A 26,239-nucleotide genomic window follows, 5' to 3' on the forward strand; every position below is an offset into this window, starting at 1 on the left:
ACCCACCTGGAGACAAAAGACTCGTATGTCAGAATGCTGTTCATAGACTTTAGCTCAGCATTCAACACAATCATTCCTCAGCAGTTCATTCACAAACTGGACCAGCTGGGATTCAACACCTCCCTGTGCAACTGGCCGCTGGACTTCCTGACGGGGAGACCACAGACTGTACGGGTCGGCAGCAACTCCTCCAGCACCATCACACTAAACACGGGGGCCCCCCAAGGATGTGTGCTAAGCCCCCTCCTCTTCACTTTGCTGACCCACGACTGCACACCAACATCCAGCTCAAATATCTTCATTAAGTTTGCAGATGACACGACTGTGGTGGGTCTCATCAACAATGGTGATGAGACAATCTACAGGAGTGAGGTGAGCCGCTTGGCCATGTGGTGCAAGGACAACAATCTCTGTCTGAACGTGGAGAAGATGAAGGAGATTGTTGTGGACTTCAGGAGAGAGCACACCCAGCATGCTCCACTATCTATCGAAGGTGCTGCAGTAGAGAGGGTGAGCAGCACCAAGTTTCTGGGTGTGCACATCTCTGAAGACCTGTCCTGGAACAACAACACCGCATCATTGGCCAGAAAAGCCCAACAGCGTCTGTACTTCCTCTGCAAACTGAAGAGAGCAAGAGTCCCGACCCCCATCATGCACACATTCTACAGAGGCACCATCGAGAACATCCTGACCAGCTGCATCACTGTGTGGTACGGCGCCTGCACCGTGTCCTGCTGCAAGACTCTGCAGCGCATCGTGAGAGCAGCTGAGAAGATCATTGGTGTCTCTCCCTTCTCTTATGGATATCTATAACTCCCGCCTCACCCGCAAAGCCATCAGGATTGCAGGTGACCCCACCCACCCATCTCACAGCCTTTTCAGCCTGCTGCCGTCGGGGAGGAGACTGAGGAGTCTCCGGGCCAAAACCAGCAGGCTCAAGGACAGTTTCTTTCACCAGGCAGTCAGGAGGCTCAACTCCCTCCCTGTTCTGCCCCTCCTTCTCCCTCTGCCCCCTGCCACAGATTCTGCTCGCACACACCCCTTCAGCATCTGACATGTCATCCTCGCAGTTCCCCCCCCCAACACACACACACATCTCATCGTTCATTAACACACTGAACTCAGGGACCGCACATCTCACTTTACCTCGCCCATTTGCACTATTCCGCACTACCTCACCTTAACAGCTGCTACGTAGTTTGTTTATTCTGCTTATCTCATGTTTCATGTTTACCTGCTATACCTCAAGTGCCCTTGACTGCTTGGTTATTTGTACCAATTTTTGTGTGTGTGTGTGTGTGTGTGTGTGTGTATATGAGTTTTTAGTCTAGTTAATATCTAGAGTGTTTATACTGTTTATATTGTCTGCGTGTTTAGTCTGTCTTGTTCTTATCTAGTGTTTATACTGTTTATTTATTCTGTTTATATTGTTTGAGTGTTTAGTCTGTCTAGTTCCTATCTAGAGTGTTTATACTGTTTATATTGTTTGTTTTTTTTCAATTATTCTATTCTATTTTTATTTATTGCATTGCCTGTTTGCACCGTGGGTCAGAGAGGACTGATATTTCATCTGTGCTGTATGTCGAGCATGTATAGCATATTTGACAATAAAGTTGACTTGACTTGACTTGTTTTTTTATTAAAGATGGATGCTGTACAATCATTCTGCCACAGAAAAAGAACAGTTCAAAGAAAGCCCAAATCTTGCCATGACATTCATGTCACTGTATGTAAACTTCTGACCACAACTATATATAAAACAAAAGCATAGGGTAATGCTACTACAAATGTTTTCTCTGTCCACAGAAGAAATAAGGTAATAAATATTTTAAAGGAATCTGACAGTCCTGATGTGTGGTCTTGTACCTTGCTGCCCTGAAAGGGCTGAGGCAGTCGCCAGTAATAAGGTCCAGTAAGAGCTGAACCAGTCTGGAGTTGAGCCACATCCAGCACAATTTCTCCCGCTGTATGATAAACACCTTCTCGTGTCCCCTGCAGGTCACTCTGGCTCACTACATGTAGATACTCAGTCGTAGGACCCACCTTGATCTAATAGAGACAGTAACAGAAAAAAACTGTGTTCAAATATAGCAATCATTAATAGCTGATGAGCTGTCAACCAACCTCCAGAATAAATCATCCTAGTGATTAAGACATGTGTTAATTATTTTGAGACTGCGAATGTGCCTTGACTCACAAATCTAATGTTTCTGGTTGTTGTTCATGATTGCACTTTTGGTTATGCTCACACTGCAGGTAAAACCGGCCCAAATCTGATTTTCTACTCATACGTGGCTCAGTTGTTTTATTCGTGACAGCGGGAACAGCAGGAAACATGACTGTGGCAGCGGGGGCGTGGTCAAGCACCGGTCTGTGACAGGAGGGCAGAGTCAGGGAAGGTAAGTGGCAGAATCACTTCACCTGAGAGCAATTAACCTGTGTTTGTGTGTCTTCCCAGGGACCGCGCCCTATTTAGGGAGGGAGAGCGAGAGCAGAGGAGATCTCTCCCGAACCAGACACCTGATGTGTGTGTGTGCGTGTGTCTGTGTTAAACAGATTGTGTTCCCTGAAAAGTGGAAGCAATAAAACTATTTGTTGAACCTGATCTCTGTCCTGCCGTCCTCTGTGCTCCACCCACACCTAGGGAAAGCTACAATGACATTTTCAAATCCCATTCCAGCCTGTTTCATATAGTAATAACATCATGTGGTAAAATCATTCTGTACATATCTGATATGCAGCAATGCGACCTCTGTCTGAACTGTGAAATTAAAATTCATGCAACAATGATCATTGAATTAAAATCATGAATATGCAAGAGGTGTTGTAAATCCCTGGATATAAGACAATCGTGTCATTTGCTGATACATATTCTACTTAAACCCACCCAGGCTAACAATAAAAAGCTTTGACCACATCCTTGAATCCTTAACCTACTGTATGCTTACATCCTTTAGACATCCCATTTCATTCTAACGGTCTCCGTACTCAGTTCATGTTAATTATGCTGTGTTCACACTTATACCGGTACGAAAGTGGCATAACTGTATCGATACAAAGTATACCAGTACAGTTTAGTGCATCTGTCCACACTAGCGAGAAATGTTTGCGGTTTTCTTTCACGGTAGTTGAAATGCGCGTGCGCGAAATGTTTCTGTGGTTACCGAGTAACTTCCTTCCGAGAATATATGGCATCCGTTATTTCGAGATCTCGAGAAAACTAAACAATTATTTCATGCTCTCAGCTGGATCACTGTATCTCCGTCGGTAGAGACGAAGCCGGGCCAGTCTTCTGCGGAGGTGCCGCGGACTAATTTTGAAATTATCCCTTATTAAAAGACTTAATGCAATCTCCCCCTGTGTCAACCCCTGATCAAAATATTGCCTTATTAGGTGATCGATTATTCCAGACATTCTAATGACCAAAGTTGCGTCTATACAGAATGAGAAATAGCCCCAAAGTCAGCATATCACAAGTCTCTTGGCGCTAGACCCCGAAGCCGTTTGTTTTCAGGATAATGGCTGGCTGATGAAATTATTGGCTGGCTAGCTGACTCAGCCAAAACCTTAATGGCTGCTGCAGCCACCAAAATGTTTATGGCTACAAATGGCTGATACTGGACGTCACTGTGTGGCATATATCTGGGCGAACGGATCAAACAAATGGGGGGAATAAATAGCAAATTACCACAGGTCCCCTGGTCTCTTACTTCATTGTAAATATAAATCTAGCAAGATTGTAGTTCAATGCTAATAATAAGCTAATCTGGATTGTTCGAGGAAGGCATCTAGCTATCTACTCTCACTAGCAATGACCAGTGAAGGACTGGCAGCTATCTTACTATGATGAAAGTAGAGTGGTGGAGTACTTTTTTTTATCAATCTCGAAGTATGTGAAACAAACAAACAAACAAAAAAAAAATACCTTTAGACTTTCCCTCAGCAGCGGCAAAGAATGCAGCCATCTCGTCGATATCGGAGTCGATTGATGCTCTGGGTGGGTTCCCGGGTTCCCCAGTGTATCGTGGTAACGGTGTGAGGGGCGGGAAGCCAGACAGGTAGTCACAACGGCAAGCTTGTGGTGGCTCTCTGTGCTGTGATATCAGTTCTAAATCTCTACAGTGTATGCCTATACGTCTCTATTGTGTTACTACTAGTGTGTACAGTTGATCATGTTTGTGTCACTTTTCTTGTAGCTCATGATGTGGATAAACCCATTATTTGATGTACACAATTCTTAGTGGCTCAGCCAAATTTTATTAGATAGCGGCTCAAATTGGCTTACAAAATTATTGGCTGGCGGCGGCTCAAATTCTAAATGGCGGTTTTAGCGGCGCCTGGCGGCGGCTTCAGGGTCTACTTGGCGCACCTGAGTGAACCATTTCTCAGCTGTTTACTCGAGATCATGAAATTATTGTTTTGTTTTCTCGAGATCACGGAATAATTGTTTTGTTTTCTCGAGATCTCGAAATAACGGTTTTGTTTTCTCGAGATCTCGAATTAGTTGTGTTGTTTTCTCGAGATCCTGAATTAATTATGTCGTTATCTCGGGATAACAAGGTGAATAAAAAAAGGATTATATGAAGGGCCTCTCTCGGCTTCCATACGGATGAAACAACGTGTGTGTGCTTTTTGTTGTCAATGTACAGTCTGTATTTCTGGTGGTCATTCATTCAGTCGAATCGTATAAAACGCGCGAGGCAGTTGAGAAAGAAACAAAGAAAATGAATCTCCGTTCTTCACTATTTTATTCAGCGAAGACATCGATTGAGGTGTGTGACTTTGCGCATTATATTTGTATCGATACAGAACCGCTTCATCTGTTCACACTACAGCGAAGCGCTACAGTACCGATACTGTACCGGTACGAAACCCATACATTTGTGGGTTTTGTACCGATACAGTTATACCGCTACAGTACCGGTATAGTTGCTAGTGTGGACAGGTGTTGCGGTACGAAAGTAGTTTCGCATCGGTACAAAATCCCTAGTGTGGACAGGGTATTAGACTGTATTTGAGTCAGCCCTTTCTTTCTTTGCCTTGTTTGTGTATACTGTGAAATTTGACTCGGTGCCTCCTCAACTTCTGATTTCCACAGAGCAGCTGCTCCACTATACAGTACGGCTTTACTTTAATTCAATAACGTTTGCGTTCGGTACATAACACTGAGACAAGAATATCAATAATGCTCTTTTCATATGGCGCATCTTAGGAATGGCAGAATCTGAAAAGGACTCACTGGCACTCTGACCAGACCACCGAGCTCCTCACAGATGGAGGAGACCCCAAAACAGAAGCAGGGGCTGCAACCAGCTGGATTCTGCCTCCATAGACCAAATGTCCCACTCTTACACTCATCACAACCACCACCACCTACATTCTCCTGAGAGAGCGAGAGAGAAAGGAGACAGAAATCAATGGTTAGGTTTATTGCTATTACATCCATTATAAAGCATAATGAGTATAATTCTTTGGCTCAGATTCATGCCATAGTAGCATGTCCAAATGCAATGAAAGAAAAAAGTAATAATAAAACCAATAGTACTAGTAAAAAGACAACAATACATAGACAATACAAGACAAGATCAGAATGTAAAAGGGAAGTCTATTGTGCCAGTAAGAGGGATGATTTAAAATGCATATCACGGGTAAATTCAGGAGCAAGATCAATGTAATTCTCCTATTTTATATTAAACTTTGGTCAAATATCTGTAACATTCTGCATTCTCTGCAATTTTTTGACCTTGCGCAATACCAGAAAAATTCAGCTGAAATCAAGCCATTTGAGGAGAATTGGTTCGCCTCTGAAAAAACTTGCCGTTTGGATTTCCCGGCAAACATTGATTTTCGTGACGTCGCGTGCGGGACGCCTCCTTCTGAATCCTACGTCAACGCTGGTTTGTTTATGAGAAAACGACCTGGTGGTTTTCTGCAAATTTCTTCAACGTTATCACGTAATTATTAAAATGGTTAACAGATGTATCGTAGGAGGGTGTAGCAACATTACATTCTTCATCCAAAGGTGAAGTAACATTGCGCTCAGGTGACAATTCCATATTTCAATGCAAAATCGCTAGCTGCTAAACTTGGTCTACACAGGCTGTGCACTGAAACCGTGCAAGCTCACGCAGCCTGCTGGCGCTTCCGCAGGTGACGTCACGAATCTGGCTCCAGACTCCCTTCGGATTTTTCCAGATGTGTTTTGTTATTTTATTTTTTTCTGCTGTAGACAGATGGCCTTGTGCAAAGTTACCCTTCTGGATGAGTGTGTAAAGGGACATGCTTTCATATTAAAAAAAAAACGAATTTGGTCCAGGATATGCACTTTAAAGGTGCCGTATTATATCCCTTTTCTACAAGTTGACACAGTTCCCTGAGGTCTTAATGAAATGTTTGTCAGATGATGTGGCCAAAATACCACGAGGATAAAATACCACAGCACCTTCACCTTCTGCCCTATGTCTGGTCGGAGTCTCATCGCATTGCTCCTGTGGAGGACGGCCCCATATGGACAGTTGAAAGTCACGCTTGGAAGACGCTCTGGACACTTACAGGAATGCTTTTGTGGCTGAGGACTACAGTTGACTTGCTAACTTTAGGACTGCAGTTGTCATGAACAGTTTTGCACTCAAGTTTCCATAAATGAAGAGTTTATAACATCAATGAAACTGACTTCATGTTAAAACTGTTAATGTTATCGTCATGTTGTCTGTTGTTGCCCAAATGAGGATGGGTTCCCTTTTGAGTCTGGTACCTCTCGAGGTTTCTTCCTCATGTCATCTGAGGGAGTTTTTCCTTGCCACCGTCGCCACAGGCTTGCTCATTGGGGATAGATTAGGGATAAAATTAGCTCGTGTTTAAAGTCGTTCAAATTCTGTAAAGCTGCTTTGCGACAATATCTATTGTTAAAAAGCGCTATACAAATAAACTTGACTTGACCTTCTCACCCTGTCTAAATAAATGATTTGTCAGTGCCTGTTCCTTTAATTGATAATGAACCACTGCTCCCCCCCCCAGTCAGCCAATCAGGTAGCACTTTCCTCATGAATATTCATTTACAAAGGCAGCTCTCTGGCCATGAATGGAGATACTCAGATAAGGGTTTTGCATAATTCTAATCAGCTTCCACTGTGACATCGAAAGAGGAGCCGAATCTGAACGGCTCGTTGAATCACATGTTTTCTGAAATAGGCAGCCCCAAAGAAACTGACTGCGTGTCTTATGTCAAAGTGAAGGCTCCAGATACCCAAATGTATGTGCACAAGCAATGAAAAAGTGAGTTTTTCATAATATGTCAAATTAAACTATCATACAACACCCATTAATGTTCTAATATTGACTTTCACTTTAATAATTGCAAAATGCAAAGATTATTTTTGGAACGTTATTGAAAGTTATTAATAGTTATTATTTTACTTTTTATGCAAAACATTTGTTCGTCAGTATCAAATAATTAAATACCTTGGAAAAATCTGTACATCAGAAAATATGAAAAATCAGATCTTGATAGCAAACAGTTGTGGCTGGTGGTAATTAGTTCTGCTAGCCCAATGATACGAGCCGCCGCTGGATAGCAATGATTTGTTTTTACATTTACAATTTCTTTTTTAGCTTGTTTTTATTTACTTATTCCTTATAAACCAATTTTACAGTGGTAATTTTTGAAAAGCCCAAAATCACAGCAAACAGAATATTCCTTTTATAACATGGAATAAAACAATAGCCAGGACATTACTGTAGAGTCCCTCAGGTACATTTCCTTAAAGGGGAATTGAAGGCAAATTTTTTATTATCAAAATTCTATTTATCTCATCTCATTATCTCTAGCCGCTTTATCCTGTTCTACAGGGTCACAGGCAAGCTGGAGCCTATCCCAGCTGACTATGGGCGAAAGGCGGGGTACACCCTGGACAAGTCGCCAGGTCATCACAGGGCTGACACATAGACACAGACAACCATTCACACTCACATTCACACCTACGCTCAATTTAGAGTCACCAGTTAACCTAACCTGCATGTCTTTGGACTGTGGGGGAAACCGGAGCACCCGGAGGAAACCCACGCGGACACGGGGAGAACATGCAAACTCCACACAGAAAGGCCCTCGCTGGCCCCGGGGCTCGAACCCAGACCTTCTTGCTGTGAGGCGACAGCGCTAACCACTACACCACCGTGCCGCCCTCTATTTATCTCATTTTATTAAATATAAGAATGCATTTTTGATCACTATTTTGTCACTGCTATAGCAAGTTATGAGTGTTTGAAATATGCTCTGTAGTATATCAGTCCATATGTCAAAGCGATGGCCATAAACGAGATTCGCTGAGACCTGTGCGAGACATCGTAGGACGGAAGTAAAACATACAGCGGAAATCAAACTGACCAACATCTGCCAACGTTGTCAAATGACACGCGCACCCTCTTTTAAATGCTGACGTAATCAAGCTGTAAGTTTTCCCCGTGTCCGAAATAGCTCCCTACTCACTATATAAGGCGCTATATATTAAAGTGTGGACGCCATTTTATAGTGCTGTCCGAAACCTTAGTGAGGATTATGTGGGAAATGCGCTCAGCATAATATGGATTTATCACAAGAATACATGCATGTATTTATCATTTTGAAAACCCACCAGCCGCCTGATCTGGCACATTTTAATTGTGCGACAGTAATGACGTAAATACCAGCGCGACGGACTAGTCCTTATCCTGTCATCTTTCCGACTCTTCTCTATTCCACGTTGGTTCAAAGTCGTATGGAATAATCTCTATCACTGACGGAGCTGGTGAATCTCGAAATTAATCTAAATTGGAATGATCTGGCTGCTGTGTAAACAGTTTTCAAAATGGCGGGGCTGACACTTTACGTTTGAAGTCTCGCACAAGTCTCGTGAAGATCGCGCGGATAAGCGACGCCTGCCGTGGACCATATGACCTACATTCAACATGGCTAAAAACCGAAAAGGCCGATAAGTGTAATATAATATGCCAATACGAGTCACGATATAAGGTTAATAAAACCCCAAAACGTAACTGAATAACACGTTAATAAACCAAGTTTAAAAATGACTTCAGTTCCCCTTTAACAGAATACAAAGATAGCAGCGCTAACACAAGAGGGAGCCGTTACACTACCTTGCACACACACTGTCCATCGTCCTCACAGCCACACACTCCCAGTTCTGCATCACAAAACTCCTCATGGGTGCCGTTAACATTGCAGTTGCATGCAGTGCACTCTGGGAAATTCCTAAAGCCTAGAGTGCAACGGTCACATTTGTGAGAGTTGAAGTATGGCCTACACACACACTGACCACTGAGCAGGTCACACTGAGATGAGTTTGAGCCGGCTGCATTGCATTCACATGGCTGGGGAGACAGACAGAAACATGAATATTCAGTTATGAATGCAAATCTACAAAAAAAAAAATCTTGGAAAATTGACATGTATCTACCCTTGGTCTACATGATGCAGCTATTTTAATTACACTACCGTTCAAAAGTTTGGGGTCACTTTGAAATGTCCTTATTTTTGAAAGAAAAGCACTGTTCTTTTCAATGAAGATCACTTTAAACTAATCAGAAATCCACTCTATACATTGCTAATGTGGTAAATGACTATTCTAGCTGCAAATGTCTGGTTTTTGGTGCAATATCTCCATAGGTGTATAGAGGCCCATTTCCAGCAACTCTCACTCCAGTGTTCTAATGGTACAATGTGTTTGCTCATTGCCTCAGAAGGCTAATGGAGGATTAGAAAACCCTTGTACAATCATGTTAGCACAGCTGAAAACAGTTGAGCTCTTTAGAGAAGCTATAAAACTGACCTTCCTTTGAGCAGATTGAGTTTCTGGAGCATCACATTTGTGGGCTCGATTAAATGCTCAAAATGGCCAGAAAAATGTCTTGACTATATTTTCTAGTCATTTTACAACTTATGGTGGTAAATAAAAGTGTGACTTTTCATGGAAAACACAAAATTGTCTGGGTGACCCCAAACTTTTGAACAGTAGTGTATAATGCCTTTTAACTTGCCAGTAAACCCATTTTTAAAAGATGAAGTTACTTTACTGGCAAATAATTAGTTAGTATATTTGGTCATATGGAATACTGTCCTTATTCAAACTGTTAAAGGAACAGTCCACCGTATGTCCATAATGAAATATGCTCTTATCTGAATTGAGACGAGCTGCTCCGTACCTCTCCGAGCTTTGCGCGACCTCCCAGTCAGTCAGACGCAGTCAGACGCGCTGTCACTCCTGTTAGCAATGTAGCTAGGCTCAGCATGGCCAATGGTATTTTTTGGGGCTGTAGTTAGATGCGACCAAACTCTTCCGCGTTTTTCCTGTTTACTGTTTACTGGTCATATAAACCTATGTAAACAGGAAAAACGCGGAAGAGTTTGGTCGCATCTAACTACAGCCCCAAAAAATACCGTTGGCCATGCTGAGCCTAGCTACATTGCTAACAGGAGTGACAGCGCGTCTGACTGCGTCTGACTGACTGGGAGGTCGCGCAAAGCTCAGACAGGTACGGAGCAGCTCGTCTCAATTAAGGTAAGAGCATATTTCATTATGGAAGTACGGTGGACTGTTCCTTTAAGTCTATAGTGTTAATCAAAGATAACATATTCTTATACATGCACTGAACAGCTGGACTACAATCAAGATGCCTTTATTAAATTTTTGAAAATGTGATACCAACATTAACCCGACTTAATTCAATCATATCCTGTGTCCGAAATCACTCCCTACTCACTATATAGTGAGGACGCCATTTTGTAGTGCTGTCCGGATGTATAGTGAGGATTATTTATTTTTATTTTTTGAATTTATTTATTTATTTCGAACATGTATTAAAAAAATATATGTATGTAATTATTTGTACATACAAAAGAAAGAACACGAGAAAGTGACAAAAAATTAATAAATAAAATAACATAAAGAGCTAAGACATTACAATACACCGCACATTGTTCGAAAAAGGAATGGGAAGAAGTACAATACTTTTTTTAATTTCCACCCCTTTTTAACTACTCCGAAATCCAAACTACATTAATACACCTATAAAAATATATACCATATATACACTTCATGAATATCTTTATAATTACAAAAATAAATAAATATATACTACACACCATATATATATATATACACACTTCCTAAATATCTATATAAATATTTAATTACAAAATAAATATATACTACATTCCATATATACACTTCACAAATATCTATATAAATATATAATTACAAAAAATATATATATACACTATATACCATATATACACTTCATAAATATCTATATAAATATATAATTACAAAAATAAATGTCTACTACATACCTATCTCTGTAAATGTGAATATATAAACTATCCCCATAAATAAATACATACCATATATACCGTATACTAAGTTAGTTCTAATAACAATCAACCCTATTCTATTTATCCCTCATCATCCTCCATTGACATACTTCCTCTTCTATATACTTGTTTAAAAATATTTTTTTGTATCTTTTTTTAAAAAGGTTCACCCTATATAGTGCGCTCAAAGTATTCCACAATGCATCACGAAAAGTAGTGTACAACCGATGGTCACTAACCAAAGCAATATATCCCATCATGCATTGCGGTCGCGCTGAAAGAAATCAAATTAAAAGTCTCAAACTTGATTCAATAAAAGGCAGCGGCAAAGAAGAAAGTATTCAGCCTTGATTTCAAAGAACGGAAAGATGCAGGTACTTTGTACAATACAGTATACAATACAATAGCTCTTTATTATCCCATAGTTGGGCAATTTGTAGTACAACAGCGGTCGAGTTAAAAAATTACAAAATCTCATCTCATCTCATCTCATTATCTCTAGCCGCTTTATCCTTCTACAGGGTCGCAGGCAAGCTGGAGCCTATCCCAGCTGACTACGGGCGAAAGGCGGGGTACACCCTGGACAAGTCGCCAGGTCATCACAGGGCTGACACATAGACACAGACAACCATTCACACTCACATTCACACCTACAGTCAATTTAGAGTCACCAGTTAACCTAACCTGCATGTCTTTGGACTGTGGGGGAAACCGGAGCACCCGGAGGAAACCCACGCGGACACGGGGAGAACATGCAAACTCCACACAGAAAGGCCCTCGCCGGCCACGGGGCTCGAACCCAGGACCTTCTTGCTGTGAGGCGACAGCGTTAACCACTACACCACCGTGCCGCCAAAATTACAAAATATAAAATAAAAACTTAAAGGACAGAAAGAACATTGTACATATACCCAATCAAGAATCACTATAAAAACGAACAAATACATTAAAAACAGGTATACAAAAGCTGTAAACTGAGATACATAAAAAATTTATAAAGAATGAAACTCAGGCAAAGGGGGAGATTCAAAAACAATAAAAGTACTGTTACTGAATAATAATAAAAACAATTAAAACAGTGGACTAATTTAATTAAAAACATATCTAGTTGCTTCTCTTTTGATTTAATCGAGAGATTGCAGTGGGAATGAATGATTGCTTTGATCTGTTTGTTCTAGTTTTGGGGACCCTATAATGCCGACATTTCTCATACTCCCGCACTTCAAGCAAGTCCAGTTGCCCATTTCTACCACCCACAGTTTACTTAAAATCATGTTAATATTATCCTCCCATCGTAACTTATTGTCCAACATAGAACCAAGATATTTGTACTTCTCGACGACTTCCACTTTTTTACCATTTATAGTTGTTACATCCACTGGAGGTACATCTCTCCTAAAATCTATACACATATCCTTGGTCTTATCAATGTTAAGTTCAAGAAAGGAACTTTTACACCACTTCACAAAGTCGTCAACAACTGGCCCATGATTTCTTTCATGATTTTGAAGAAGGCTGACTATGGCAGAATCATCTACAAACTTAATTAATTGTATTGATTAATGTGGGAAATGCGCTCAGTATAATATGGATTTATCACAAAAATACATGCAAGCTGTGTCACATTCAGAAGTTTGCCGATGACACAGCCATCGTTGGGTGGATCAGTGACAACAGAGAGGAGGAGTATACTGTAGGAGCCTGGTGAGGGACTTTGCCGTTTGGTGCAACAGGAACCATCTGCAGCTCAACACCTCGAAGACCAAGGAGCTGGTCATTGACTTTGGGAGGTCCAGACCAAGGTCACGACCAGATCTGATCAAGGGAGTCGAGGTGGAGGCTGTGGATTCCTACAAGTACCTCGGGCTGTGGCTGGACAGCAAGCTGGACTGGACTTGCAACACCAACCACTTGTACAGGAAGGGACAGAGCAGGCTGTACTTCCTGAGGAGGCTGCGGTCCTTTAACATCTGCAGGAAACTCCTGTGGATGTTCTATCAGTCTGTGGTCGCCAGTGTCCTGTTTTACACCGTGGTGTGCTGGGGGGGCAGCACATCCAAGGACACATCCAGGCTGAACAAACTGATCAGGCGGGCCGGCTCTGTGGTCGGCATGAAGCTGGACTCTCTGGTAACGGCGGCAGAAAAGAGGACTATGGACAAACTACTGAACATCATGGACGATGTTAGTCACCCTCTGCACACCGTCATCAGCAACCAGAGGAGCCTGTTCAGTGACAGAATGCTCCTTCCCAAGTGCAGGACGAACAGACTCAAAAACTCCTTTGTCCCTCACGCCATCAGACTGTACAACTCCTTTCTGAGGGGAGGAGGGGTAACAGGAGGACAGAGGACGGGAAGGAGCAGTAGCCTAGCCTAACAATAAGCAATACCGGACAATGTGCAATATAAAGTGCAATATCTCTCCTACTGCCCCCCCTTCCCTTTCTTTTTTTCCTTTTTTTCTCCTCTCTCTTCACCCCTTTCTCTCTTCCCCATAGCTTATTATTTTTATATATTTGTATATATGTAAATACTTAATTTATTTTAATTTATCTAGAAGTTTTTTCTCTATTTCTTTTCTCTGTTTATCTGTAATGATGCTGCTGGAATCTTAATTTCCCTGAGGGAACCCTCCCAAAGGGATCAATAAAGTTTAATCTAATCTAATCTAATCTAATCTAATCTAATCTAATCTAATCTAATCTAATCTAATCTAATCTAATCTAATCTAATCTAATCTAATCTAATCTAATCTAATCTAATCTAATCTAATCTAATCTAATCTAATCTGTTTATTATTTTGAAAACCCACCAGCTGACTGATCTGGCACGTTTTAATTGTGCGATAGTAATGACGTAAATACCAGTGCGACGGACTAGTGCCCGAAAGCGTTTTTTCATTTTACCAATGAGCTCATTATAAAGTCCTCTATATAGTAATTCCCTGTATAGGGAGTAGTGAACGAGTGAGTGATTTCGGAAATAGGGTATATTCTTTTAGCAATTTCTGTTTCTTTTAAATACTTGATGATAATTTTTGGGGTTTTGTTTTCGAGTAGCTTTTTCGAGTAGATAGTAATTCCCTATATAGGGAGTAGGGAGTAGTGAACGAGTGGGTGATTTTAGACACAGGGATAGTGTGCTGTTTTCCAGGACCACTTGATTAATCTGGCAATTACCAAACACATACAATGGAATTTATTATGTATGTGTTTTGTATGCTACCTTGCATCCAGTCACTCCATCATGGCCCCAGTGATCATCGTCACACATTTCACATTTCTCTCCTCGGGTATTTGGTGGGCAGATACACTTGCCTGTCTCAGCATTGCAGTTACCGTGTGTGTGAGCACAGTCACAAGCTATATATAAGAGTCGATAGTTTAACGAGTAAGTACAAATGTCAGTCAAATCTCAAAAGTCATTTCTGCAGCTCGCATCTTGAATTATTTTACACAGCACCTGTGATGATGTTTTGTTTAAATTGAGAAAGAGAAGCCTCACGTGTGCAGCCGTTGTTTGTGAAACTGTAGTAGCCGTGCTGGCAGCCGTCACATTTATCGCCTGCTACGCCAACAGTACACTGGCACCGGCCGTCTTCATCACATGCTTCTGATACTGATCCTGACTGGTTGCATTTGCACTCCCTGCAGCCATCGGCGCTGTTAATGCCGAAGAAACTGACCTGATGGACACAAACAACAGCGACGCATTAGCAAGAATTCTCACTTGATGAAAAAGCAAGCAAGAACAATTATAATATAGTCAGTGAGAAAGAAAGGAGAGTCACATGTGCTTACAAATACCCTACAGAACAGCTTGCTATAACAAACTGTGAACAATTATTATCCAAATAACAAATGCGAGTTCTGTCATTCATCTTGATTAGATCCGTTTTGGCCAAATGTCAGGCGCCACATCCAACAGGGACCCACTGGTGCTCCAGACTGCCTGGGACTCGATTGTCACCACTTACCCCAGCCCAAGCATCTGACACTGGGTTTGAGGAACAGCTGCGCTCCTTTTACGCCTGATTTCTCGCCAAAAAATCTCTGCCCTCTTTCACCAGCATCTCCATTCATCCAAATTAGGGGTGCAAGAACAAATGATCAATCCCATGCACGTTTCATAGCCATTCTTTCAGTGCCAAAGACCAGTGAGTGGCATTTACAGTCAGTATAACAAGCTATTAGCCTTAAAATATCTAACTTAATGGGGGAAAAAATGTGTAGGTCAAATAGCTTATTACGGCAGCAATTCTATGATATAAAACTGAACAGCATACTTAGTACTGACGAGAGTATCTTAATAAATACTCAAGAAAAAATACGAAAGGCATGTCTCAGAAGAGCTTAAACATACCTGACATCGGTCACACTTGTCTCCTGCCACATTGGCTTGACATTCACACTGTCCGGTTATAATGTTACACACAGTGGAAACTGAGCTGTTAGCCCGGCAGCCACATGCTAAACAGAAAAAAACAAAAAACACACACACAAAAATAACATTGACTAATGCAAATACTGAATTCTGAAAGAGTACAAAGACCTGCAATACAATTATTGTCCTCTGGATGGCCCTAAATACCCATCCATCCATTATCTCTAGCCGCTTATCCTGTCCTACAGGGTCGCAGGCAAGCTGGAGCCTATCCCAGCTGACTATGGGCAAGAGGCGGGGTACACCCTGGACAAGTCGCCAGGTCATCACATAGACAACCATTCACACTCACGGTCAATTTAGAGCCACCAATTAGCCTAACCTGCATGCCTTTGGGGGAAACCGGCGCACACTCACGCGAACACGGGGAGAGCATGCAAACCCCGCACAGAAAGGCCCTCGCCGGCCGCTGGGCTCGAACCTTCTTGCTGTGAGGCGACAGTGCTAACCACTACACCACCGTGCCGCACGCCCTAAATACCCATTTTCAAAAATCTTTTTTGTAATTGAGAAAGGTTATACACAAACTAAACGAAGCACTCATTATTGAAATCTGTCATTATTCAAACTTCTTTTTAAAAGAAACTTTAATAAACCTTTTAAAATAATTATCTTTGGTGCACATACCCTGGCAGTTCTTAGCTATAACAGCATCACCATAGTAACCATCCTCGCAGCGTTCACAGTGTCGGCCTGCTGTGTGTCTCACGCACTTTAAACATTCGCCCGTGGCAGAGTCACAATAACCTGGCTCAGACGGGTCCACGTTCCCATTACACTCACACGCTGAGCATTTCTGACCAAGGATGGTGGGGTTCCCATAATAACCATCAGAACACCTGGGAACAACAGAGAGATACGCATATGAGCGGAATTAGGTCATGTTTTCCCAAATTCTGAAAGCACTCAGGATAGGTTTCCAAGTAAATATACTGTATTATTCCAATAAAGCTTGGATATACTGTAAAACATTCAAATTATAGCCCTATTAAAGTGGCATTGGTTTTGTGGGTCAGATCACTTTGTCCCTATAGGGTCTTCACTGAGCAACCAAAATGAGAAGAAAAGTCAGTGAAAAGAAAAGCACAATCCCATAATAATTTGGGCATTATAATTAAATCTACAGCTGGTACAAAACCTAAATTTACATCCACAACAATCTTATAACTGTATTTTTCTGGAAATAAATTCGAACAAATTGTCTCACCATGTGTGATGCAAACATCAGGATTTATAGAAATAAAACCTATCGAGATCCTGCATTACTTTCTTTTTTTTATCCAATTTTATCACACAAGAGACGAGTAAACGTGTCAGTTCAGAAGTTGCCCTGAGAAATTAAAGGGGAAACTGAAGGCAATTTTTTTATCATCAAAATTCTATTTCTCATTCTCATCTCATTATCTCTAGCAGCTTTATCCTGTCCTACAGGGTCGCAGGCAAGCTGGAGCCTATCCCAGCTGACTACGGGCGAAAGGCGGGGTACACCCTGGACAAGTCGCCAGGTCATCGCAGGGCTGACACATAGACACAGACAACCATTCATACTCACATTCACACCTACGGTCAATTTAGAGTCACCAGTTAACCTAACCTGCATGTCTTTGGACTGTGGGGGAAACCGGAGCACCCGGAGGAAACCCACGCGGACACGGGGAGAACATGCAAACTCCACACAGAAAGGCCCTCGCCGGCCACGGGGCTCGAACCTGGACCTTCTTGCTGTGAGGCGACAGCGCTAACCACTACACCACCGTGCCGCCATAATTCTATTTCTCATTTTATTAAATATAGGAATGCATTTTTGATCGCTATTTTGTCACTGCTATAACAAGTTATGAGTGTTTGAAATATGCTCTGTAATATATCGGTCCATATGTCAAAGCAGTGGCCGTAAACGAGATTCGTTGAGACCTGTGCGAGACTTCGTAGGATGGAAGTAAAACGTATAGCAGAAATCAAAGTGACCAACATCTGCCAACGTTCCCTGTGTCCGAAATCGCTCACTCGTTCACTACTCCCTACTCCCTATAGAGATCTTGCATGTGACGTCACAGCCAATCCAGATTGTAACAGACGCCATCTTGTCGGTCAAACGCCATATTTCCGCCTTCTACTTCATTCTGGTTCTACTTCTGCCTTTTCTTCTGGAAAACCCTACTATATACAATTCTACTATAACGGCTGCGGCTACAAGCTCTCCCTACCTGTGCACGTTTATGTTTTTTGTGTGTATTTTTGCGTGTTGTTCGTCTGTACCGGACTTCAATATCCACTACAACCGTATGGACTTACTGGACATTGGTTTCCAGCAGAAAATGACGATTTGTAGCGATTTCCATCGCATGCACAACATTCTGGACGAGACAGCGAGACCAGCGGGGTCTCCGTGGATTGTTATCGGGTCTGGCAGGCGAAGGAGGCGGCGCCGGGAGCGGAAGCAAAAGCGAGGCTGCAGGCAGAGCCGGCCTGTTGACTAAGCTCAGAAAACAGCCACTCAAACCTCCACTGCCAAGCCTCTATTTCTCCAACGCCAGATCCATGGTAAACAAGACGGACGATTTGGAATTACAGCTGGAATTACCTTATTCTATCCTATTCTGTATAATCGGCTGGTCAGTGCTATACTAGATACTACTGATACAGTGGGGCAAAAAAGTATTTAGTCAGCCATCAATTGTGCAAGTTCTCCCACTTAAAAAGATGAGAGAGGCCTGTAATTTTCATCATAGGTACACTTCAACTATGACAGACAGAATGGGGGGAAAGAATCCAAGAAATCACATTGTAGGATTTTTAATGAATTAATTGGTAAATTCCTCGGTAAAATAAGTATTTGGTCACCTACAAACAAGCAAGATTTCTGGCTCTCACAGACCTGTAACTTCTTCTTTAAGAGGCTCCTCTGTCCTCCACTCATTACCTGTATTAATGGCACCTGTTTGAACTCGTTATCAGTATAAAAGACACCTGTCCACAACCTCAAACAGTCACACTCCAAACTCCACTATGGCCAAGACCAAAGAGCTGTCAAAGGACACCAGAAACAAAATTGTAGACCTGCACCAGGCTGGGAAGACTGAATCTGCAATAGGTAAGCAGCTTGGTGTGAAGAAATCAACTGTGGGAGCAATTATTAGAAAATGGAAGACATACAAGACCACTGATAATCTCCCTCGATCTGGGGCTCCACGCAAGATCTCACCCCGTGGGGTCAAAATGATCACAAGAACGGTGAGCAAAAATCCCAGAACCACACGGGGGGACCTAGGGAATGACCTGCAGAGAGCTGGGACCAAAGTAACAAAGGCTACCATCAGTAACACACTACGCCGCCAGGGACTCAAATCCTGCAGTGCCAGACGTGTCCCCCTGCTTAAGCCAGTACATGTCCAGGCCCGTCTGAAGTTTGCTAGAGAGCATTTGGATGATCCAGAAGAGGATTGGGAGAATGTCATATGGTCAGATGAAACCAAAATAGAACTTTTTGGTAAAAACTCAACTTGTCGTGTTTGGAGGAGAAAGAATGCTGAGTTGCATCCAAAGAACACCATACCTACTGTGAAGCATGGGGGTGGAAACATCATGCTTTGGGGCTGTTTTTCTGCAAAGGGACCAGGACGACTGATCCGTGTAAAGGAAAGAATGAATGGGGCCATGTATCGTGAGATTTTGAGTGAAAACCTCCTTCCATCAGCAAGGGCATTGAAGATGAAACGTGGCTGGGTCTTTCAGCATGACAATGATCCCAAACACACCGCCCAGGCAACGAAGGAGTGGCTTCGTAAGAAGCATTTCAAGGTCCTGGAGTGGCCTAGCCAGTCTCCAGAGCTCAACCCCATAGAAAATCTTTGGAGGGAGTTGAAAGTCTGTGTTGCCCAGCGACAGCCCCAAAACATCACTGCTCTAGAAGAGATCTGCATGGAGGAATGGGCCAAAATACCAGCAACAGTGTGCGAAAACCTTGTGAAGACTTACGGAAAACGTTTGACCTCTGTCATTGCCAACAAAGGGTACATAAAGTATTGAGATGAACTTTTGTTATTGACCAAATACTTATTTTCCACCAAAATTTGCAAATAAATTCTTTAAAAATCAGACAATGTGATTTTCTGGATTTTTTTTCTCATTTTGTCTCTCATAGTTGAAGTGTACCTATAATGAAAATTACAGGCCTCTCTCATCTTTTTAAGTGGGAGAACTTGCACAATTGGTGACTGACTAAATACTTTTTTGCCCCACTGTATATCTAGTATCAGAACTAGTAATACTTAAGTGACTTACCCGTCCAATGAGGATTGTTATTGTCTTGTTTAAAAGATGCCACATCTGAGGGCGGCTGACAAATCCTGAATTTCTGTAAAGATAACTGTCCAGAGATTTATAAGCACGCAGTGCTTCACCACTGAACAGCGAGGGAAAGTTAATGAGGTAATTATACACATCTGGGTATTCCACCTCTGGCAGTTCCATATCCACTGACACGGTCGTGAAAACTACGTCCGGTAATCGATAAGGGTCACTAATCTGTAGGTCGTTTATTTTAGACATATATCTAGTTATCTGTTCATTAGAAAAATGAGCCGTGTAGTCCGTCGGTTGAAACTGATCCATTTTGTACACGAGTGCAGCAGTATTCAGCTGTATTTTTTACTGACAAAATGGCGGCTGTTAACTTTCCGGTCACATGACTGCAAGATCTCTATACAGGGAATTACTATATACCGGTAGAGGACTATATAGTGAGCTCATTGGTAAAATAAAAAAATGCTTTCGGACACTAGTCCGTCGCGCTGGTATTTATGTCATTACTGTCACACAATTAAAACATGCCAGATCAGTCGACTGGTGGGTTTTCAAAATAATAAACACATGCATGTATTTTTGTGATAAATCCATATTACACTGAGCGCATTTCCCACATTAATCAATACAAAGTCCCTGCATCTTTCAGTTCTTTGAAATCACGGCTGAATACTTTCTTCTTTGCCGCTGCCTTTTATTAAATCAAATTTGAGACTTTTAATTTGATTTCTTTCAGCGCGACCGCAATGCATGATGGGATATATCGCTTGGTTAGTGACCACTGGTTGTACACTACTTTTCGTGATGCATTGTGGGATACTTTGAGTGCACGATATAGGGTGTAAATAACCCTCACTACGGTTTCAGACAGCACTACAAAATGGCGTCCTCACTATGTAGTGCCCTATATAGTGAGTAGGGAGCGATTTCAGACACAGGGATTGTCAAAAGACGTGCGTCCTCTTTCGAACATTGACGTGATCAAGCCGGAAGTTTTGTTTGTTTTGATAGCAATCAGGAAAGTTTGAAAAAAGTAGGCAGTAATCGTCATTTCAACTCATTTTTGTGCAATATTTCGTTTGGAAAACGGTTTTCAAAATGGCGGCACTGACACCTGGCTGACACTTGACATTTCGAAGTCTCGCACAAGTCTCGTGAAGATCGCGCGGATAAGCGACACCTGCCGTGGACCAAACGAACTAAATTCAACATGGCTAAAAACCGAATAGGCCGATAAGTATAATATTTAATTGCGATTAGTTACCAAGACGAGTCACGATATAAGGTTACGAAAACGTAATTGAATAACACGTTAATTAAAAAATAAAGCAAGTTTAAAAATGACTTCAGTTCCCCTTTAACACCAATCAAATAGGGCTCATGACTGATAATGTATGTATACATCCATCCTCTTGTTCAGGCATGACCATGCTAGGTTTACCTCTCACACTTGGCTCCTGTGTATCCTTGCTCACATTGGTCACATGTGACCTCTCCAGGACCTCGTAGAGTACAAGTAGGACTAAAGCTGTAAACATAAATATAAACAACTGACATTTTGCACATCTTTTGTTGTGTCCTGCAGTGTTAAGATTCTTAAAGTGAGTTTTCGCCAGTCGTCCCAGCTCTCTAACAGACATTCCCTGACTCCAAGGCAACAAAAGGCAGCTGAGGACTGAGTGCCAGGCTGGCGCACACACACTAACTCACTTGTTGGACGCCAGTGTCAGCGGGCAGGCACATCGCTGACAGTCTTCCTCCGTGCCTTCCGTGGGGTCACCATAGTAACCTGGCAGGCACTGGTCACAGTGTGGTCCTGTCGTGTTGTGAGAGCAGTCCTGAGGAAGAATCAGAGTGTTTCAAATACACACACACACACACACACACACACACACATCTGGTGACTGTAAAAGCCATAGCATATGATTAGCACCAAATTACAAATCTGTTCCATAGTCAACAGATTATATAATAGGAGCTGATTAAAAATTTTTTTTAGAACTTTTACTCACAAGACACACTCCATCAATGTCACACTCTGTGGCATGATCGTAACATTCACACTGCAGACAATTCCCTCCAAACAGGATGCCTCCAACTCGATAAAACCCAGATATACAGGTCTAGAGAGCACAGAAAGCAGGATGAAAAGGAAATACAGAAAAAAGAATAGCACATTAACCCCTTCAATGCCCTTGGACGAGTCACGTACGTCATGAAATCTTTTACCGCTGTGCCTTATGACGTACACTACTCGTCATAAACACTGCCTTTTATGTAGTGGCTAGCCTGTCTGCCTCTTGCGCGGGAGATCATGAGTTCTATTCACGGTTGGGTCACACCAAAGACCATCATAACTAGATAGAACTCGACGCCAACGGCATCGATGGGGATGCCTCCGCCTGGTAGACTACACGCCTTATTAAGTTGTGATTTGGGGATGGACATTTGACCTCACAGTAATCTTGACCTGTGACCTTTTAACCTCAAAATCTAATCAGTTCATGTTTGTCCCCAAATGCACAAATGGTGAAAGTTTGGTGAAATTCCTTTCATCTGCCTTGGAGATATTGTGTTCACAAGGTTTTCAGACAGACATTTGACCTCACAGTGACCTTGACCTTAGACCTTTTGATCTCAAAATCTAATCATTTCATCTTTGTCCCAAAGTGCACAAATGGTGAAAGTTTGGTGAAATTCCTTTCATTAGTCTTTGAGATGGCGTTCACAAGGCTTGGGGATGGACATTTGACCTCACAGTAATCTTGACCTGTGACCTTTTAACCTCAAAATCTAATCAGTTCATGTTTGTCCCAAAGCGCACAAATGGTGAAAGTTTGGTGAAATTCCTTTCATTAGCCTTTGAGATATCGTGTTCACAAGGTTTCGGGACGGACGGACGCACGCACGGACAGACGGACACCCCGAAAACATAATGCTTCCTGCACCTTAAGGTGACGGAGGCATAAAAATGGTACCCAGTTACTTGGAATACATGGAGCCTTGGTGTACGTTGTGTTTTCAAGTACTAGTAATTCATGTTTATGAACAGGTTCTCATTGACAAGACCTGTTGTCATGGGGTTTTTATGCCTCCGCCACCTTAAGGTGGAGGAGGCATTATGTTTTCGGGTTGTCCGTCTGTCCGTGTGTCCGTCCGTGCATGCGTCCGTCCCGAAACCTTGTGAACACGATATCTCAAAGGCAGATGAAAGGAATTTCACCAAACTTTCACCATTTGTGCATCTGGGGACAAACATGAACTGATTAGAGTTTGAGATCAAGAGGTCTAAGGCCAAGGTCACTGTGTGAACACAATATCTCCAAGGCAGATGAAAGGAATTTCACCAAGCTTTCACCATTTGCAGGGCTGCCAACTTTTCAAAATTCCTTGGAGTGAGATTTTTTTTTTTGGGGGGGGGGGGGGGGGGGGGGGTTGACAGCAAAATTTTTCCACACACCACGCAGTAAGTGGGAATTTCGTATTCAGTTTGATATTCACTTGTCCCCCTGCATTCTGGTGTTTTGTTTGTGGGTCGTCCAGCTGGAGATGGCCAATGAAGGGGGGGGGGGGGGGGGTGTTTGAGATTTTGGATTTAGTAGATGTTCCTGCATTCTGGTGGATTTTTGGAGTGGCCTGCTGTGCCATACCTACATTCTTACACACCCTGACTTGCCAGGCCTTCAGCTTGTGGCCAACAAAAGCACCAAGTTTTGGCTTAAAAGCCCCCACACTAGAAAACTACAGATGACTGCCAATGTTCCTGTAGCCCTATAGACCTGTGTTTCAGACTTAAAGGCAAGTTCATGTTTGAAAATATTTTAGCAGCTAAGCCTAAACACCTTCTGAATTGAAACTAAATGTTAAGTTTTTAATAACTGTTGCAAAAATAAGATTGTCCCTCACTGACTATTCTTTATGCATTTAAGGGCTTTCCCCACCACTGGGTTCAGCAGAAGATTGGCATGGGGAAAAATATCAACAGCAAAAGAACAAATAAAATGCTTAAACAGTAAGCAAAATGTGCATGTGCTACAAGAAACATTAAAATGATTAAGTTTGAACAGTATTGAAACACAAAAAGCTGAACCTTGGCCATAGGTGGGAATGTGCACACAAAGTTGGGCTTAAAAATTTTGGTCATACTTAAATAAGCTATATTAATATATTTCTTATTAATTTATTTCTTATCTATGTTTCTTATTAGTAATAGAGCATTCGTCAGGGCCTGTTATCTGACAAATATTCTCTACCTGTCTTGCCCTCTTTGAAACCCTGTCTCCTCAGTATATTGTTCTCTGTCTTTTTTTAATTATTCACAAGTTCAAGTTCTTTGATATTACAGGTGACCATGCTTTATTTACTTTAACTGAGCAATTACATGCATCATAAATAATTAAAAATAAATACCCTGTAAATAAACAATAGGTATGGTGGCTAATGGCTCTTCTTGCATTTGTAATATTATCTCTTACTTGCTTTATTTTACAACATTTCCAGTATGGCTTCAAATAAAGTCATAAAGTATGATAACATACAGTAAACAAACTAAAAATGCGCCTTAATAAACATGTGCTAAGGAGGTGCTCTCCCGTGCTGCTTGTTGGGGAAGATAGAGGCTGTGGCACGGCAGTAGGCCTATAATGATTTAGCATGCCTAGTACACAGCTCTCGATATGGCATTAAATATTCTCACAACACTTATAGGCTAAAACGATTAAGAAACTTTATATAAGTTCATAATTACGCCAGTAACACCACACATTGGCGTGCATATGCACAAACCTGTCTGAGACACCCGTCTTCAACTCTGATACCTTCTTCTCTCTCCTCTTCCTCTAAATTGACGGTAGGCAATTATCCAACTTCCGGCGAGCGCAGAATCATTAGATGCGCCACCTACCATAGGGGAGTGTGTACAGAAGGGAACACCTCTCTGCCTGTTTAGCCGTGCGTAAGGCGTAGCGTAATTGATCAATCGCAAGTGGTTGGCGCAACGCAATGGGTAGCCTAGATCAGATATATAAACTAGATTTTTTTCTAGCGTGAGAAATCAGAAGTATGGTGTGTGAGCGTGTGAAGACAATCAAATGCGTGCGTCTCACGCTCATTGCGTGAGAGTTGGCAGCCCAGCATTTGTGCATTTGGGGACAAAGATAAACTGATTAGATTTTGAGATCAAAAGGTCTAAGGTCAAGGTCAATGTAAGGTCAAATGTCTGTCCGAAAACCTTGTGAACACAATATCTCCAAGGCTAATACAAGTCATTTCACCAGGTCAAGATTACTGTGAGGTCAAATGTCCATCCCCAAATCACAACTTAATAAGGCGTGTAGTCTACCGGGCGGAGGCATCCCCATCGACGCCATTGGCGTCGAGTTCTATCTAGTTTTTGGATGTTTTTGAAGTTGTTTTTGATTACTAAAGTTATTTTTACTCTACAGCAGTGTTTGTGATTTTTTCTATACAAATATTAAAAATATAAAGTTCTGAACAAGTTAGAGAAAGATTACGAAAATATCCCAATTTTGACCTATTTTTGTCCTATATGCCCGGCACATTACAATTAATCATGGGTGGCAGCCGAGGGGTTAAACTGGAGAATATTCTAACAAATCTTTTAACAAAAAATTTCAAACAAAAAAATTTGTGCCAATTTGGCACAACTGGTGTGTACTCGTACCTCACAGGATGTCCCGGAGTATCCCCAAGGGCACTCACACTGCTCCACATGTGGAGATATGTCCGAACTTACGGAGCTGGGATCAGCTACTGCCATGTGCACATTGCTCAACCTGTGAACACAAAATAAACAAAGACGTGTTTTTACTACAGCTAAGTGCATTTGGGTTGTTCGAAGAGCTTTCAGTATCAGGATTATATCTAGACAGGAATGATTTATCTCCAAATGTAGATGCAAATGCACTCAAGAAGCATTGTAAACAGATTATTTAATTGACAGTATATCTAAGCATTTCAGTCACATTTTTAGTGCGAATCCGTCTTTTCAAGTCATGTCTGAGATTTAAATATCCCCCTAAGGATGTACCTCATAATACACATCGTTAATGAATGAAGTTGGCAGCTTTTAGGAAATTAAAAACAGCATGCAAAATCATGATTT

General features: G+C 41.9%; 1 protein-coding gene across 1 annotated transcript in view; it reads right to left on the reverse strand.

Annotated features, from left to right (window-relative positions):
* lama1 (laminin, alpha 1) overlaps positions 1 to 26,239 on the reverse strand; it is a 175,236-nt gene that overhangs the window by 65,720 nt on the left and 83,277 nt on the right. Inside the window, exons 15-25 of the mRNA XM_060922407.1 lie at positions 25,799 to 25,910; positions 22,128 to 22,238; positions 21,826 to 21,953; positions 21,557 to 21,643; positions 16,438 to 16,649; positions 15,730 to 15,836; positions 14,872 to 15,052; positions 14,593 to 14,729; positions 9,133 to 9,366; positions 5,240 to 5,383; positions 1,867 to 2,049 (exon numbers count right to left, since the gene is read on the reverse strand). Coding sequence (XP_060778390.1) covers positions 1,867 to 2,049; positions 5,240 to 5,383; positions 9,133 to 9,366; positions 14,593 to 14,729; positions 14,872 to 15,052; positions 15,730 to 15,836; positions 16,438 to 16,649; positions 21,557 to 21,643; positions 21,826 to 21,953; positions 22,128 to 22,238; positions 25,799 to 25,910 — 1,636 coding nt within the window. The remainder of the gene's footprint in view (positions 1 to 1,866; positions 2,050 to 5,239; positions 5,384 to 9,132; positions 9,367 to 14,592; positions 14,730 to 14,871; positions 15,053 to 15,729; positions 15,837 to 16,437; positions 16,650 to 21,556; positions 21,644 to 21,825; positions 21,954 to 22,127; positions 22,239 to 25,798; positions 25,911 to 26,239) is intronic.

The sequence above is a fragment of the Neoarius graeffei genome, chromosome 5, assembly GCF_027579695.1.
Source record: "Neoarius graeffei isolate fNeoGra1 chromosome 5, fNeoGra1.pri, whole genome shotgun sequence".
NCBI classification, from domain to species: Eukaryota; Metazoa; Chordata; class Actinopteri; order Siluriformes; family Ariidae; genus Neoarius; species Neoarius graeffei.